Here is a 14,037-nt window from a genome sequence, read left to right as displayed (position 1 = left end):
GGGGGGGGAATGTTGTACCTGGTCGTTGAGCTGTCGGATGTTCTTCTCTATGTGTGGCAGCAGGCCTCTGAAGGTGAACTCCTGGATGAACTGTCTGATGTGGTCGTGGTCATTGAGGGTCAGGCAGGCGCCGTGGCACCCTGCCCCCCCCGCCAGGCCCTCTGGCTCTCTGGCGCCTCTCTTCAGCTCAGTGTTAGCAGCGGTGAGGGCGTCCAAGCTCCCCGAGCTGCTGACTGGGTCCAGCTGCAGAGGATGGCTGTCCAGGCTGGGGGACGCTCCGTCTGCCAGGAGACAGACAAGAAGCTAAGCTCGCTCACTCTCTTACAGAGACAGAGAGCTTAGAACACAGCCAGCAATCAACCCTGGGCACACAAGTTCACACTAAACAACACTGTTTGACTCAGAGTGTGTGTGGGCGTGCGTGCTTGCATGCGTGTGGGTAAATTAAGCTCTTCCTTAAACTGCAGAAGGTATTTATGCGGAAGGATTTTTATCATTTATAATCTTTCAGCATTATATAATTCAAGTGTTCGCAGAGAAAACTAGACTTCTTCACCTCTGGTCCTTCTCAGGCTTCAGAAAATCTAGATGGGAAACTTTAGCAAATCATAGGTCATTTCAGAGAGAGAGAGAGAGAGAGAGAGAGAGAGAGAGAGAGAGAGTTCCTATTTGCGGTTCTACACAGGAGAGAGGAAGAGGTCTCACTCTGCTTCAAATGCTGCCGTTATTTTGATTTCTACCCACTGCAGCTTAAAATAACTTCCCGTAACGTTTCAGTCAGCTCAGAAGTGTGAAGCAGAGGAGCCAGAGTCAGAAGTGACGGACCTTTCTCTGTTGGGTGCTGGCCGTTCTCCTCAGCCGCATTGTGGTTCTCTACAGCAGCACTCCCAGCTGCAGCTGGTTCATCCAGCACGTCCTGCAGGCAGGGTCACCATGTTAACACACAGCACGGCGGACTCATGTCAGTTTCTGAATGTAGCGGGGAGACGCAGCGCCTACCTGGTTCTGCAGAGTGTTCCTGTGCAGATACTGACTCCAGGGGTCTGGAATCTGTTCATCTTCTTCTGCTGAGGACGTACGCGAGTTCAGTTTCAACAGATAGCAGCCCTGATGACCGTACCTCTGTTTCATGTCCTCATACACCGATTCGGCCCTGGAGGGGGGACAAGAAACCAACCAAGACCACAACATTAGCTTTTTTCATCCACAATAGTTCTTTTTACATCACGAAGTAGCTAAAGTGGAGAGTCCAGTCAGTCGGGGATCATTACCTGAGAAAGAAACATACAATATGCACACAGTGGCGCTGCGTTTAGTACCTCTGCTCGTCGCCCTCGCTCATGTCGTGCAGTAAGACGTAGTACTTGAGCGTGTTGGGGATGAACCACTTGGGGTTAGTGTAGTCTCCACTGTGCTGGATCCTGTGCTGCTCCTGGGAGAGCTTAAGGAACTGCTCCACCGGTACGGCCTCCGTGGAGGACACCACCAGCAGGCCTGGGGGGGACCGCACGTCAAGGACATAACAAGCCTCTTTCCGACCTAGTTACAGCACATGTGTCAAACTCAAGGCCCGGGGGCCATAATCCGTGCCCTTGTATATTTTCATCCAGCCCTTCGTTTCAATTTAGGTTAACAGAAAATGTTGGCCCGATTAGTTATGCACCACACCAAATTTTTTTTTTTTTATCTGGAAACTGTTTTTCATACTTTGATTATGCGACACTGCCATGCTGATTTGACAGATTTGCCGACTTTGAGACTGAGTTTTTTTAATATTCAGGTTGTTGTGAGTCGGCTGGATTGTAGATGCCTTTAATAATGTAATGTTTTTTTTTCATGACTTGCCTAATTCTGCGATGGCTGACAAACTTTTTTGCTGACTTTTGTAGGATTTTATGTCAACCGAACTATATGAGACATGAAATAACACAAAAGGTAACAGACTTTTTTTGTTAAAATGCCCATATCATAAAAAATGGTTCTTCCACACGCATACACACTTGGAGAAAAAAAGAACTACCCATGCTGTTTTGAGTGAGATATGATGGAGCATACGTAGGCGATGAAGAGAATGTACTGTATGTGTTTCAGACTATGCTAGATTACTAAGTATTCCTATGCTGACAAGGGAAAAGACGGTGCCCTGAAGTAGGAGCTGAAAGAGTTACAAGAATTGCGGTCAGAGGAATTTAATAATCCCCAAATTGGTCCAATCGGAACACGAGAAAAAACAAGGGTTCTATGAACGTTCTATGTTCTTGGAACAGCAAAAATCCCTCCAGTGGGAAAGAGCCCATACTCTACAGCAGGACTGCTGCTACTGAGAGTGCTGGCCTTCATCCGCAGAAAATACTTCACAATATGCAAGTACAGTTGTCATTTAACTCAAGAAACAAGGCCATCATGTGGTACAATAACAGTATTTGGATCGGTGTGCTGGCAGAAGGATACAGGCGAGGTAGTGATTGAGGAACTCGTGGTCCGAGGCGGGCATTGACTGCAGGAAGTTCTCCCTGTAGGCTTCGAACCAGGGCGTGGTAGCTGCAAACACAGACACAATGAGACGGAGGACTTCATCCAGCAAACAGTCACACACTAGCTGTGTTCAAAACCGCTCCCTATCACACAAATAGTTCCCTACAAAGTGAGTTTGCCATTATGTAGTGCTGTTTGTATTCTCCGTGGTTAATTGAATTCACAATATAGTCCACTATAAAATACCCACAATGCACAGCTTATTTGAATGTACATACATACGATGTACCCTACATGTTACTCCTGTATCCCACAATGCAACGCAGCCGTGTTTTCCCGGAGGATAAGAAGAAGCAGAAGCCCCCACGTGCACCATTGACAGCGGAACTGTAATATGCAACATATATGAACAACCTTTTACTATTCTCCTGAGTGCTGTGTTTGTTAAGGGGACATATTAGAAGTATCTTTCGGTTGGTTTACATTAGGTCTCTGTCCCACTAATAACCGGAGCATCTACTGACGCAACCATTCTTTCAGTGTATGTCCCAAATCTGGTTAGGTCGTTCCCCATATAGGTAACTATTTAAAAAGGTTCCATAACATTGAGCTTTTTGGATGCTTTCATATTGACCTTAGTGGTCCCCTAATACTGTATCTGAAGTCTCTTTTATATAGACCTTAGTGGTCCCCTAATACTGTATCTGAAGTCTCTTTTATATAGACCTTAGGGTTACCCTAATACTGTATCTGAAGTCTCTTTTATATAGACCTTAGTGGTCCCCTAATACTGTATCTGAAGTATCTTTAATATAGACCTTAGGGGTCCCCTAATCCTGTATCTAAAGTATCTTTTATATGGACCTTAGTCTGGAGGGTGGGGGTGTGGCCTTGACCAACTGCCACTTTGCTCGTTTGAAAGCCATGATGTTTCTCTCTCTCTCACGGGTGGGCTAAATTTTCTGGGCGAGCAAAGCAGAGAAAGGGGCGGTAACACTGCCCCTTATGACCTCATACCCAGGCCGCGGTTTACACCTATCACCATTTCTTGCCACTGGGGGACCATATGCTTTCAGTGGGAATGCATATTAATGTTAAAAAAAACTCATAAAGTGTCATTTTCATGCTATGGGACCTTTTATAAAACACTATATAGGGAATAGTGAGTGAGGGAACCGTTTCCAACACAGCTTTTGTGTCTTAATCCAGGTTTTCCTGTTTAAACTTGATTTCCCAGAGGTCAGCATGTGGTCCCCATCTTGGTTGCAACATCATTAATGACAAAAGACACAGGTGCTCGGGTAGCCGGCCATCGACTTCAATGTCATTCAGCACCTGTTCTTTGTCTACCATCTTACTATCCTACTACTCTACATCATCCACCCATGCATCCAAGGAAAACCTATCTAATATCCAGTCGGAACTGTAATAGAATCGGTACCTTGTTAATTGTTATCAAATCCATCTAGAAATCATTGGGGCTACCCAGCCCGTCAGGGATCAGGTGAACCACCATTGATTCAAGCACGGTGCAGCTCAGACACCTAACCATATGCCAAGGTTTTATTAGGAGACCTGTGGATATGTACTCAACATCTGGAACTACAGCTATGGGACTCTGGACAGTCAGGCGATGAGTAGAGGAAACACTGGGGAGAAGTAGGTTGAGGGGCCAGATGTATAAAACTCTGACTCAGACCAGAATATGCATATGCATATGTGTAATTTTCCTGGTGTGTATATGTATATATAACGTAAATGAAAACAGAAAAGAATGGTTTAATGATTAATGTTTAGCACTTATATTGAAGCACAATTCAAGATTAAATGTAAGATATCGTGCACCTGGGGAAATGATGGCTCCAATGTCAAAACAAAATATGATATTTAATCTCCTCCTGACCATTGCCCCCACATCCTTCCTTCAGAAATAACACTTTAGGTGTTGAAAATGGTGTGTGCATGCTTTTTTTGTGTGCACACGTGGTTTATACATCTGGCCCCAGGTCAGAAAGAAGCAGTTATCATTTGATACAAGAAGCACCCACCACATTGACAGTGACAGAAAGCGGAGAGACAGAGCAGCTAGGTGAAAACTAGCAGGAGAGGCTAGAGCTATCCACACATGAGCCGGAGACAGTGGTACCTGGGATACCTGGGATACCTGTGTGGTGCTGGGAGGTGCTGACTTCCAACAGTGTTTCTCTCCAGGCACTGTACCAGGGGAGGCTAGCTTTAACACAGAGATCTGATAGGTGGAAGCAGATAGCCAGGGCTAAGGTTAGCAAGGTCTCTCCAGTCAAAGTGAGAGCTTACAGGTGATCACCGGGGAGAGAAGCATTAGGAAACCATGTTAGATCAACTCTTACAGTGCAACTTCCACAAACGCCAATTGTGTCATTTAATTGAAAGTAGAGCCCCGAAGGAAAAGGCCTGCAGATTTCCCTTTACTCTGATTCTAATTCACATATAGTCATGTCATTTTCACAGTGTCATACAATTCCATTAATCTATCTATTTTTTCTAAACCCAGCCAACAGTCGGTCCATCTTCATCTGGAACGAGCTGCGTGTCAGTGACGGTCTCAGAGTTACCATGCTTTCAATAAGTTCTTAATACCAGCTACTGATAAACAGGCCCCTGTAAGAGAGCCATTACCGATAAGTAACGGGTCATTAAAGAATGGAAAGCCAAAGATATGTGCTCAGGCTGTTTTAGAAGTGCTGTCGCTCTGGTATAGTTTGTCCACTAGAGAGCGATGTTCCCTGAAGGCATCACAGCTGAGGTTGACCACTGACAGAAAGGTGTCAGAGTCTGTGTGTTGGTATGTTGCGTGGCTTTTAACTCTGAGTGTGTCTCAGGGGTAAACGGATGCTAAATAAAATCATTTGACACCATCAACGGTAAAGAATTCTAGCGAGAACAGCCCTATCATTGTCTGCCTTGCTTGCGGAACACTCCAAAACGGGCCTTCTGTTAATCTGTTGCCAAATCAGTTCCAAAGCATGCATGCCACAAAGCGAGCTAGTATCATTTCTTCCCAGAGTCGCTGCAATAGAGACCAGTCTGCACGTAGCTTCTCCTTCCCGATGACATCACGCACTTTGTGAGATTGGTCAGGGACCAACGTGGGGTCTGTCATCATGTCAGCCAAGTCCCACCGCAAGAATGCATGACTGTGATTCCCCTACTCACAGTGATCATCCTAACAGACTAATTAACCGTGTAGTCCTAATTGGGCACGGTATTAAACGGTTCTGCTAAAACAATAATATCAGCCATTTTATGGTCATCTGATGATGACGACTCCAGCTTGGGTCCTTACCACTAAAGCTGAGGTCATAGTCTCCGGCGGTGAGGACGTTGGTGGCCGCGCCCTCCTGTGGCTGGCAGGACAGCACCACGTCGTTGAGCAGTCGCCGCACGGCGGGGCTGGAGGCAGCAGACGCGGGGGTGGGACTCGTCACCACGTTGTTGACACAGATGCGCAGGTTTTTCACAACCTGCACCTGGTTATTGGGGTCCCGGATGTGACCTGGACAAGAAGAACACAAGACATTTTTTCATGCTGTCGTCAAATAGGTTTTGAGACATGTACCACTTGTGTGTATTTCTCCAAGCCTCCAAAAAAAAACAGAGGCATATGTGAAGTAGTCCATGTAATATGACATAAGTGTTGTGTTTTGCTTGTTTTAATGGCTGCACTATGTCATTATTATTATATTATGTAATTTTCTGAACTTACCAGACTGTTGTAACTGTTCTATTTGCCTTTACCCACTTAGTCATTATATCCACATTATTGATTATTATTTACCAAAAATGTCATTGTGTAAATATTTTGTGAAAGCACCAATAGTCAACACTACAATAATGTTGCGGGAGGGCTGGGCAATATACAGATGTATCGATATTGCGATATGAGACTAAATATTGTCTTACAATTTGGATTTATCGTAATATGATAAGTCTTTCCCTGGTTGTAAAGGCTGCATTACAGTAAAGTGATGTCATTTTCTGAATTTACCAACTTACTGTTATGTACCTTTAGCCACCAAGTCATTTAATCCTTTCTGGAGAAGATTTATCAAAAATCTCATTGTGTAAATAACATTTTGTTTAAGCACCAAGAATCAACCATACAATGTAGTCATTGAGGTATTTGGTCAAGAACAACGGGATATTTGATTTTCTCTATATTGCCCAGCCCTATGTTGTGGTATCGATATTGAGGTATTTGGTTAAAAGAAATTGTGAATAACAGTACGGAATAACATTGAATAGTATATGCTTTCTGTACACACAGGTGGCTTAGATGAAACTTTAAACTAAAGTAAGCCTGTTCCTCTCTGCCACTGTTTTCCACATAGAGCCTCGTCTCTTATGTCCAGCTCTGTTGCCACAGCACTGCAGAGATACCCCACAGATGCATTCTGGGACAGGAGAACAAACTCTCTGGGTTGTCTTGGTCGCGCTAAGCTCTGGACCAGCGACAGTGGCTCTGCTAAATAGTCTCTGGAAGGAAGTTGTTTTGGTGGTACATTTGCCCTCCACCAAAGAAAACACCACATACAATATTAAATTAAGGTAACCGCTGACTGAATACAGTAACATGAGCTACTTAAATTAGCTGGATACACGGTTACACCTCATTAGCTCTTACCAGTGTATCTTTGTGTGGCCTTCATCTACAACAATCCCACCAACCGTTCCCAAAACTTCCCCAGTTAGACAGAAAATGCTCTAAACATATACTTTGTATGTCTTTACAATCATTCCCTGAAAGAACCAATAGTCGGCCTGTCTTGTCATAACATCTAAATTTGACATTTTCAGCATTTAGCTGAAGCAAACAGAGTTGGAGAAGGACGGAGAGGGACATCTGGCGTGTGGCAATTATCCTGGTAATGTACTTAAGTTGATCCAGACAACATTAAGCCTAACGTTTGCTATAATAGCTGATATTATCTAACATTGCTTGTTCCAGCAGACCTCTGGGTAACGTCAGTTAGCTTTAACCAGCGCGGTTCTATGAGGGATGGAATTCATAAGTTTGCTGTTTAGAGTGTTTCAGAGTATTGACCGACTGCTAAACGTATGTTATGGTGACAGAACAACTGTATCGTGTTACCAGGGTCATGGTCCTCGGTACTTCCGGTTCGTGCCGCCGTGGCCTGAAGCAGCCTGTTGTTGCGGTGACACGGCTCTATGGAGTCAGCCTGAAACTAGAGCCTGGTAGCCGAGTGACGGCCTACTTTGTCAACTACTTCACAGAACAGCACAACAGCTAGTTAGCTAGCTAGTTAGTTAGCTAGCTAACTAGTTAGTTAGTTAGCGGTGTGAGTTCAGAGACAGAGGCTCAGAGGTACGGTGTCTGTCTTCCCCTCCTCCCCGCTCGGTCAACTCACACTCCAGCCTGCTCCGTTAGCTTAGTGCTAACTAACCCACCGCAGCTAAAGGTGCTTCCTCGCTTACTGACAGACTCCTGTCTGTTTGTCTGTCTGTCTTTCTCTCCCTCTCTCTCTCTCTCCTACCTTCGGACGTCAGTCTGCAGAAAGGCCGCAGCAGCTCCGCGAAGCCCAGCTTGTTCTTGCGGGTCACTCTCTCCGCCTCCTCGCTGCATAAGACTGCCACCATCGGGACGAACGAGTCCTGGACGAACTCCTGCACCGACTGAACACATTGGGCCATGATGTCGACACCAGCTAACACAACGAACCGAGTCAACACCGCACCTTCTCTATTCGCAGACAGCAGCCATGTTGGATTTAGCGGGCAACTTCCTGTAGTTCTGAGACGATCAGCTGATGCACAAGCACTTCCTTTTCCTCTCTGCTCTTTTTTTATTTATTTATTTATTAATGAAGTAAAAAAATGTACAGCACCATGTGGCCGGTAATATGTATCATCGTCAGCAGGAGAGCTGAGCACACAGTGGGAACACACTTATAATCACGTTAAACATCTATTAGCCTTCTCCAATATTCCTAAGGCATCAGTAATGTTCAGTACATTTCTTTCCCATATTCTACAGTGATGCTTGCAGTTAGTTCTCTCATAAAGACTCCTAATACACTGATGGATAAAAACATTTACCCAAAACAAAAATAAATTCGTTTTTTTTTTTTTAATCCTGCATTAGGATTTATGTATTTAGCTGGGGCAATGGCAATTATTCAGTTTGCACCTCAGTGTAAATGCTAGACAATAAGCTAATTTCCTTCTGTGGTCCCTGGGCAGGTTATTACCTATGGCCTTGTGTAAATAGTGTAAATACTAAGATATAACACCATACAATACATGTATACCAAAGCAGCCAAATACGTATACACCAGGAGTTATAAGCAGTGTAGTCTGAGTACCCACGATAGCAGGTTTGGTTTGCTCTAAGCATGTGTTCAGGTTAGGTGGATGGGGATCTGACTGAGGACATGTCTCTATTGTCCACACAGACCCCTCAGGTCCCTCTGCATCATGCACTGACCTACTCCTCAAAATGAAAATCTGTTGTACTAGGTCTTTTGAGCTATAGTGTCATGATAAAAGCATATGATGATGTAGTAAGTATAAATATAGTAAATATAGTTTAGTTGACATAACATGGAAGTACTGTTTCCATGTTGATGCATCTATAATAAGAGCCTGGGAATATAATTATAACACACTTACATACAGACTTCTACTTTTTATACTCTGAGCTAATTTTGTTGATAATACTTAAACTTCAGTCATGGTTAATACATGTTACTTCATCACCGTGAACATACACAAATACACACACACATATATATATATACATATACATATACATATATACATATACATAGTTATACACATATATATATACACATATATAAATCTATATATATCTATATATATATAGATATATATTTATATATCTATATCTAATGGCCTCACAGTCTTCTTTGCACAGTTGGCTTTGACAAACAACAAGGATGGCACTTCATCTTGTCTGACACTTTAATATAACATCAACCTTGGAAACCGTAGAAACCGTATGTACAACACTACCATCTGCCATATATTGGGGTTTAAAAAAAAAAAAAAAAAGCCTAGCTTAATCAACCCTGCTTAATGTCTCTAGGTGTGAAGGCAGTGATGGGTTATTTGATGTTGCGAAATATGCGTCGAGCATGGCTGCTTTTCATGGCGGCCAGTGCGGCCTCCAGTGTGGAGATGAGGTGCAGGAGGGAGCTGGGGTCCGTCTGGAGAACCCGACTGCTGTGGCTGCCGGAGCCGGAGCCGGCGCCCCCGCCCGCCAGCAGCAGACGCATCGTTACCATGGGAACCACTTGTTGACGCAGGGCACGGCTCGCCAACTGGCAGGAAGGAGCAGAGCACAGCATGGACAGAGGAAATGTCAACGATGATAAACGGAAAGGGTACCCATACCAGGGTCTGAACATGATGGACCCTGCCTTTACGTGTTCTGATGGTGGAAAGTGATTCTTAACTTCAAAACAAATGAATTCACAAACACTACTAGTTTTCCGCATGTTTACTACATTCTCCATTGAATGATAACTTCACACACACACACACACACACACACACACACACACACACACACCTGAACGTCCAGTCTCCACTCCAGGTTGTGGTAGGCCGGCAGGTTGCAGGGCAGCTGGCTCAGGATGCTGCGGATCTGAGCGTGGTGCTGCAAGTAGAGCTGTAACACACACACACACACACACACACACAACACATAAGACAACACACAGCGTCACACACTGAGAACACTGTCTGCCAACAACACACACCATCACACCCAATACCCTCACAGAGAACACAGTCCGCCAACACTTACAACACACACCAATGAAACAGAGTCATGTACCTGTAACAGGATCTGGTTCAGCTCCTCACCAAACCCCAGAACCAGTACCGAGTCCAGGAAATCCACTTCAGAGATCTACAGGAACACACAAACAGTCCGCGTTAAAGCTTTTGTAATCTGTGTGTGTGTGTGTGTGTGCGTGTCTCACCATGTGTTTGGAACTCTCCGTCATCAGGAACATCAGGCCTTCCACTCCGTGCTGCACCGTCTCCACGGGAACAGACAGCTTCCCTGAAAGCAGACTTTGGTCAGTTTGTCTGCTTGACAATCCCATTTTGCAGTAAGAAAATTGAAGTTATATGAACAAATAGACATTTGTATCTTTTTAGATAAAAAAAAAGATGCTGACAAAGTTCCTTTTGGGGACATCAGAGCTATATGAATAAATATATATATATATACTTTGGCTCGCTCTGCCTAACAATGACCACTGAATACACACAATGTGAGAACACTGCAGTCCTCTGTATGCAGTACCAAGGGTTTGACAGCATATTGTCCTGACTGGTCCACCACTGCTGTCCACAGTGTCCACCAGTGTGGACCAATCAGCTGCTGGGGAATAAAAGCTGCAGACTTACTGGCTGCCCCCTCGTAGATCTTGGGACTGGTCCCCCTCCTCAGAAACTCCAGCGCGATGCGACCAAACTCTCCCACCACTGAGGACAGACAACACATGTAGGACACCATCAACTTGTACTTACTGCCTGTCTGTCTTTCATGCATTCATTCCTCTGCTCCCATGTTCAAAACAGAAGACAAAGCCAGAAATTCTTTGAATTTCAAAAGCGACATTAAAACATTGACAAAGTCAGCCAACTATCACCTTAAGAATATATCAATGGTTAAAGGACTTATGTCTCAGAAGGACTTGGAAAAAGATTGTCCATGCTTTTATCTTCAGTAGATTTGACTACTACTACAGGTCTCCCTAAACACACACACACACACACACACACACACGCACACACACGCACACACACGCACACACACACACACAAAGTGGATCACGTCTCTCCAGTTCTAAAGTCGTTACACTGGCTTCCTGTCCCCCAAATAATTGATGTCTAAATACTACTGTTGCTTTATAAGCAGCAGATCCCCCAGTCCAGACCTGCCAGGTGGTTCGGGTCAGGTCTGCTTTCTGTCCCCAGAGTCAGAACTAAACAGGGAGAAGCAGCATTCAGTTTCTATGCTCCACATATCTGGAACTAACTCCCTGAAAACTTCTGGTCTGCTGCAACTCTCGCTTCTTTTAATCACTGATGGACAGTGTGTGTGTGTGTGTGTGTGTAATCAGCTGACAGTCAGCTGATAGCTCATGGTCCAGGACAGTTACTGACCTGCGGAGTCAACCTTCGGCAGGAAGGAGAGGTGCTCCTTATGGTCTTCAGACAGGACCAGCAGCATCCTCAAGGGTCCAGCACAGTCCCGAACACACCCAGCACAGTCCCCGAACAGCCAGCACAGCCTGTGGACCCTGGTCCCGTTCAACTATAGTCAGGAGCAAACAGATCCATGAACCCCGGAAACACGGATGGATGATAACCGTAGCGTTCTTCTTTCTTCTTCTTGTCCGGTGTCTTCCTGCAGCCTGCCGCGGTGCCGCCCCCTGCTGGACCGGATCAGCTCCGTTGTTGAAGCAGAGCATTGTAATCATAGACTGTATTAATTATTAATATTAAAGGTTAAGTTCACATAGATAGATAGATAGAAAAAAACAACTACCAATGCTCTCGGTTTTAAATGTGAGCAAAGTAGGAAAGATATTCACAGATTCAAACTTCTGGGATCGAATACTCAGAAGCGGAATTGACGGTTAAGGTTAACAATGAACTACAAACTTTTTCTTTAATATTAGGTGAGAAAGGGAGGAGAGGGGGGGAAGACATGTCACAGGAGGGATTCGAACCCTTGACCTTCGCGTCGAGGCACAAACCTCGAATCACATGTGCACCTGCTCCATGGCCACGAGCTACAAACTCGTTTTCATCCAAACCTGGAGAAAGAACATTGGTCTCGGTTAGCAGCCGGTGGTGCTTAGGAAACATATATAAACTACAACACCGAAATACGTATTAATTTAATGATAAAATAAGGTAGTGTGTTGTTTATTAACAGTAACTGCTGTAGTATAAGTAGGAGACAAGTTATAATTGAGGTAAGCTTGGAGACTTTACCTTATTTAATCATTAAGTTAATTAGATTTCTTCTCATCTGATCCAAGGGGGGCTCTTCATAGTAGAGTAGTCAAACTGGGGTAGCAGTAGCTCAGTAGGGAGTTGGGTTGGGACCCGAAGGGTCGCTGGTTCAAGACCCTGTAAGGACGAAAGTACGGAGTGTGGACTGGTAGCTGGAGAGGTGCCTCTTCACCTTCCGGAGCCAAGTGGTCTTGAGCTCTGAGCTTGTGTGTAATTATTACTAACTTAAATTGTAAGTAAATTAACAATAAAGAGAAAGAATAAACTAAAATTAAAAAATTAAACCCGTTCCAGATACTTAGGCTACAAAAAGCTTTACTGCCTGGTCTTCCATTCTGGCTTCTTTAAAGAAATAAAACCGGTTGAATACTTTGCACCACTGTGAGCACACTGTAACACAGTGCCACGTGTGTATTAATAATACAGACATCAAATGTGTATATGTAAAACATTTATTGTGTACAAAAGTAGTTCAACAGTCATGAATAAAGACTCACATTTGGCCATCCCCCACAACACTTCTACGTTAAATGAAATATCACAAAAAGCTTCATCACGTGACAGTCCCTCCAGGAACATGGGAACTGAGTTCATTTATGCGCATTTCATCTCTTACTGTACTTTAGTTCCATGGAGACTGAACCTTATTGGAGTTCTGGATCAACTTTAATTTGGCATTACCAGTAAGCTTTCATTCCTGGAGGGACTGAAATACCATCATATTTCAGTTGTCAATATAAAACCCCAATTGTCCGTTAGAGCCACACTGCCGGACCTGAGCATGTGACCACTTGGACTGTTCGGTTCAGTACTGGTTCATCAGAACCCTCAATATACTTAAAAATAAAAAAACACAGGTAATAAAACACACAAATTTAATCCTCCCAGAAATCCTAAAAACAAGAAATTAATTATCTTGTGCAAACAAATTGATTACATAGACAACCACTCTATAGAAAAATAACTAGTAATGTAGAGCACGGCAGACACACAAGAAAAATGGAGACACAGCTCAGACACTGCTCGAGCCTCTACCCCCAGTGTCGATCCATCTCTAAGCTCATTATTATTATTTTCACCAGTTCAGTGAGTTTAACATACCGGAGGTCACGTGGAGCCGGTCTGGTGTGTAGCACATGTTCCCATGCGCCTCTAGTTACATACAAGCACCGGTCATGTCCATGACATGTCACATGTCAGTGAGGTCTCCACTCCAACGTAGATTAAGAAGACCGAGACAATACCTGACTACGGGTCCTAACACTAAGCAGGGCTTGCGGGCAGCACGAGCAAGAGCCTTCTCCTCGGAGAGGCGCTGGGCTGCCTGCGCGAGTCGCACGGATCACTGATGTCAGTCAGCCTTACTGAGCTGTAGTGTTTCTGATTCCAGAGACAAGTTCCGCTCCTCTCCAAACCTTTGCTACAAGGTTCAGACATGGGTCGTCCATTAAGACGGAGCCAGATGGAGCAAAGTGATTATGAAAGGGGGGGGGGGGGGGGGGG

General features: G+C 44.4%; 2 protein-coding genes across 5 annotated transcripts in view; both read right to left on the bottom strand.

The window, feature by feature from the left end:
* Positions 1-8,275, bottom strand: part of trappc8 (trafficking protein particle complex 8) — a 22,703-nt gene extending 14,428 nt beyond the window's left edge. The window contains exons 1-8 of one of the 4 annotated variants that reach the window (XM_034880558.1): positions 8,010-8,275; positions 5,801-6,010; positions 4,622-4,723; positions 2,452-2,541; positions 1,320-1,494; positions 1,000-1,153; positions 826-916; positions 19-281 (exon numbers count right to left, since the gene is read on the bottom strand). In XM_034880558.1, the coding sequence (XP_034736449.1) occupies positions 19-281; positions 826-916; positions 1,000-1,153; positions 1,320-1,494; positions 2,452-2,541; positions 4,622-4,723; positions 5,801-6,010; positions 8,010-8,166 (1,242 nt within the window). In that variant the 5' untranslated portion in view covers positions 8,167-8,275. The remainder of the gene's footprint in view (positions 1-18; positions 282-825; positions 917-999; positions 1,154-1,319; positions 1,495-2,451; positions 2,542-4,621; positions 4,724-5,800; positions 6,011-8,009) is intronic. The other 3 variants (XM_034880559.1, XM_034880560.1, XM_034880561.1) reach the window with 3 other exon arrangements.
* Positions 8,276-9,441: 1,166 nt separating this feature from the next.
* Positions 9,442-11,922, bottom strand: commd2 (COMM domain containing 2). Its single transcript, XM_034880625.1, has 6 exons — positions 11,677-11,922; positions 10,915-10,992; positions 10,482-10,564; positions 10,334-10,408; positions 10,067-10,165; positions 9,442-9,815 (listed from the first exon to the last, which is right to left on the bottom strand). The coding sequence occupies exons 1-6, from the start codon at positions 11,741-11,743 to the stop codon at positions 9,600-9,602; spliced, it is 618 nt and encodes a 205-aa protein (XP_034736516.1). The 5' UTR covers positions 11,744-11,922; the 3' UTR covers positions 9,442-9,599.
* Positions 11,923-14,037: the final 2,115 nt, after the last annotated feature.

The sequence above is a fragment of the Etheostoma cragini genome, chromosome 9 (assembly GCF_013103735.1).
Source record: "Etheostoma cragini isolate CJK2018 chromosome 9, CSU_Ecrag_1.0, whole genome shotgun sequence".
In the NCBI taxonomy this organism is placed as follows: Eukaryota; Metazoa; Chordata; class Actinopteri; order Perciformes; family Percidae; genus Etheostoma; species Etheostoma cragini.
Note: the sequence above shows the minus strand (reverse complement) of the source record. Positions and strands in the feature narration are given on the sequence as shown.

Bases quoted from the DNA above. Each gene is read 5' to 3' on its own strand.
- commd2 (XM_034880625.1), bottom strand. From the start codon at position 11,743: ATGCTGCTGGTCCTGTCTGAAGACCATAAGGAGCACCTCTCCTTCCTG. The intron at 10,565-10,914 runs GTAAGTCTGCAG...GTCTGCTTTCAG, and splicing joins GATCTACGAGGGGGCAGCCA to GGAAGCTGTCTGTTCCCGTG. The intron at 10,409-10,481 runs GTGAGACACGCA...GTGTTCCTGTAG, and splicing joins CGGAGAGTTCCAAACACATG to ATCTCTGAAGTGGATTTCCT.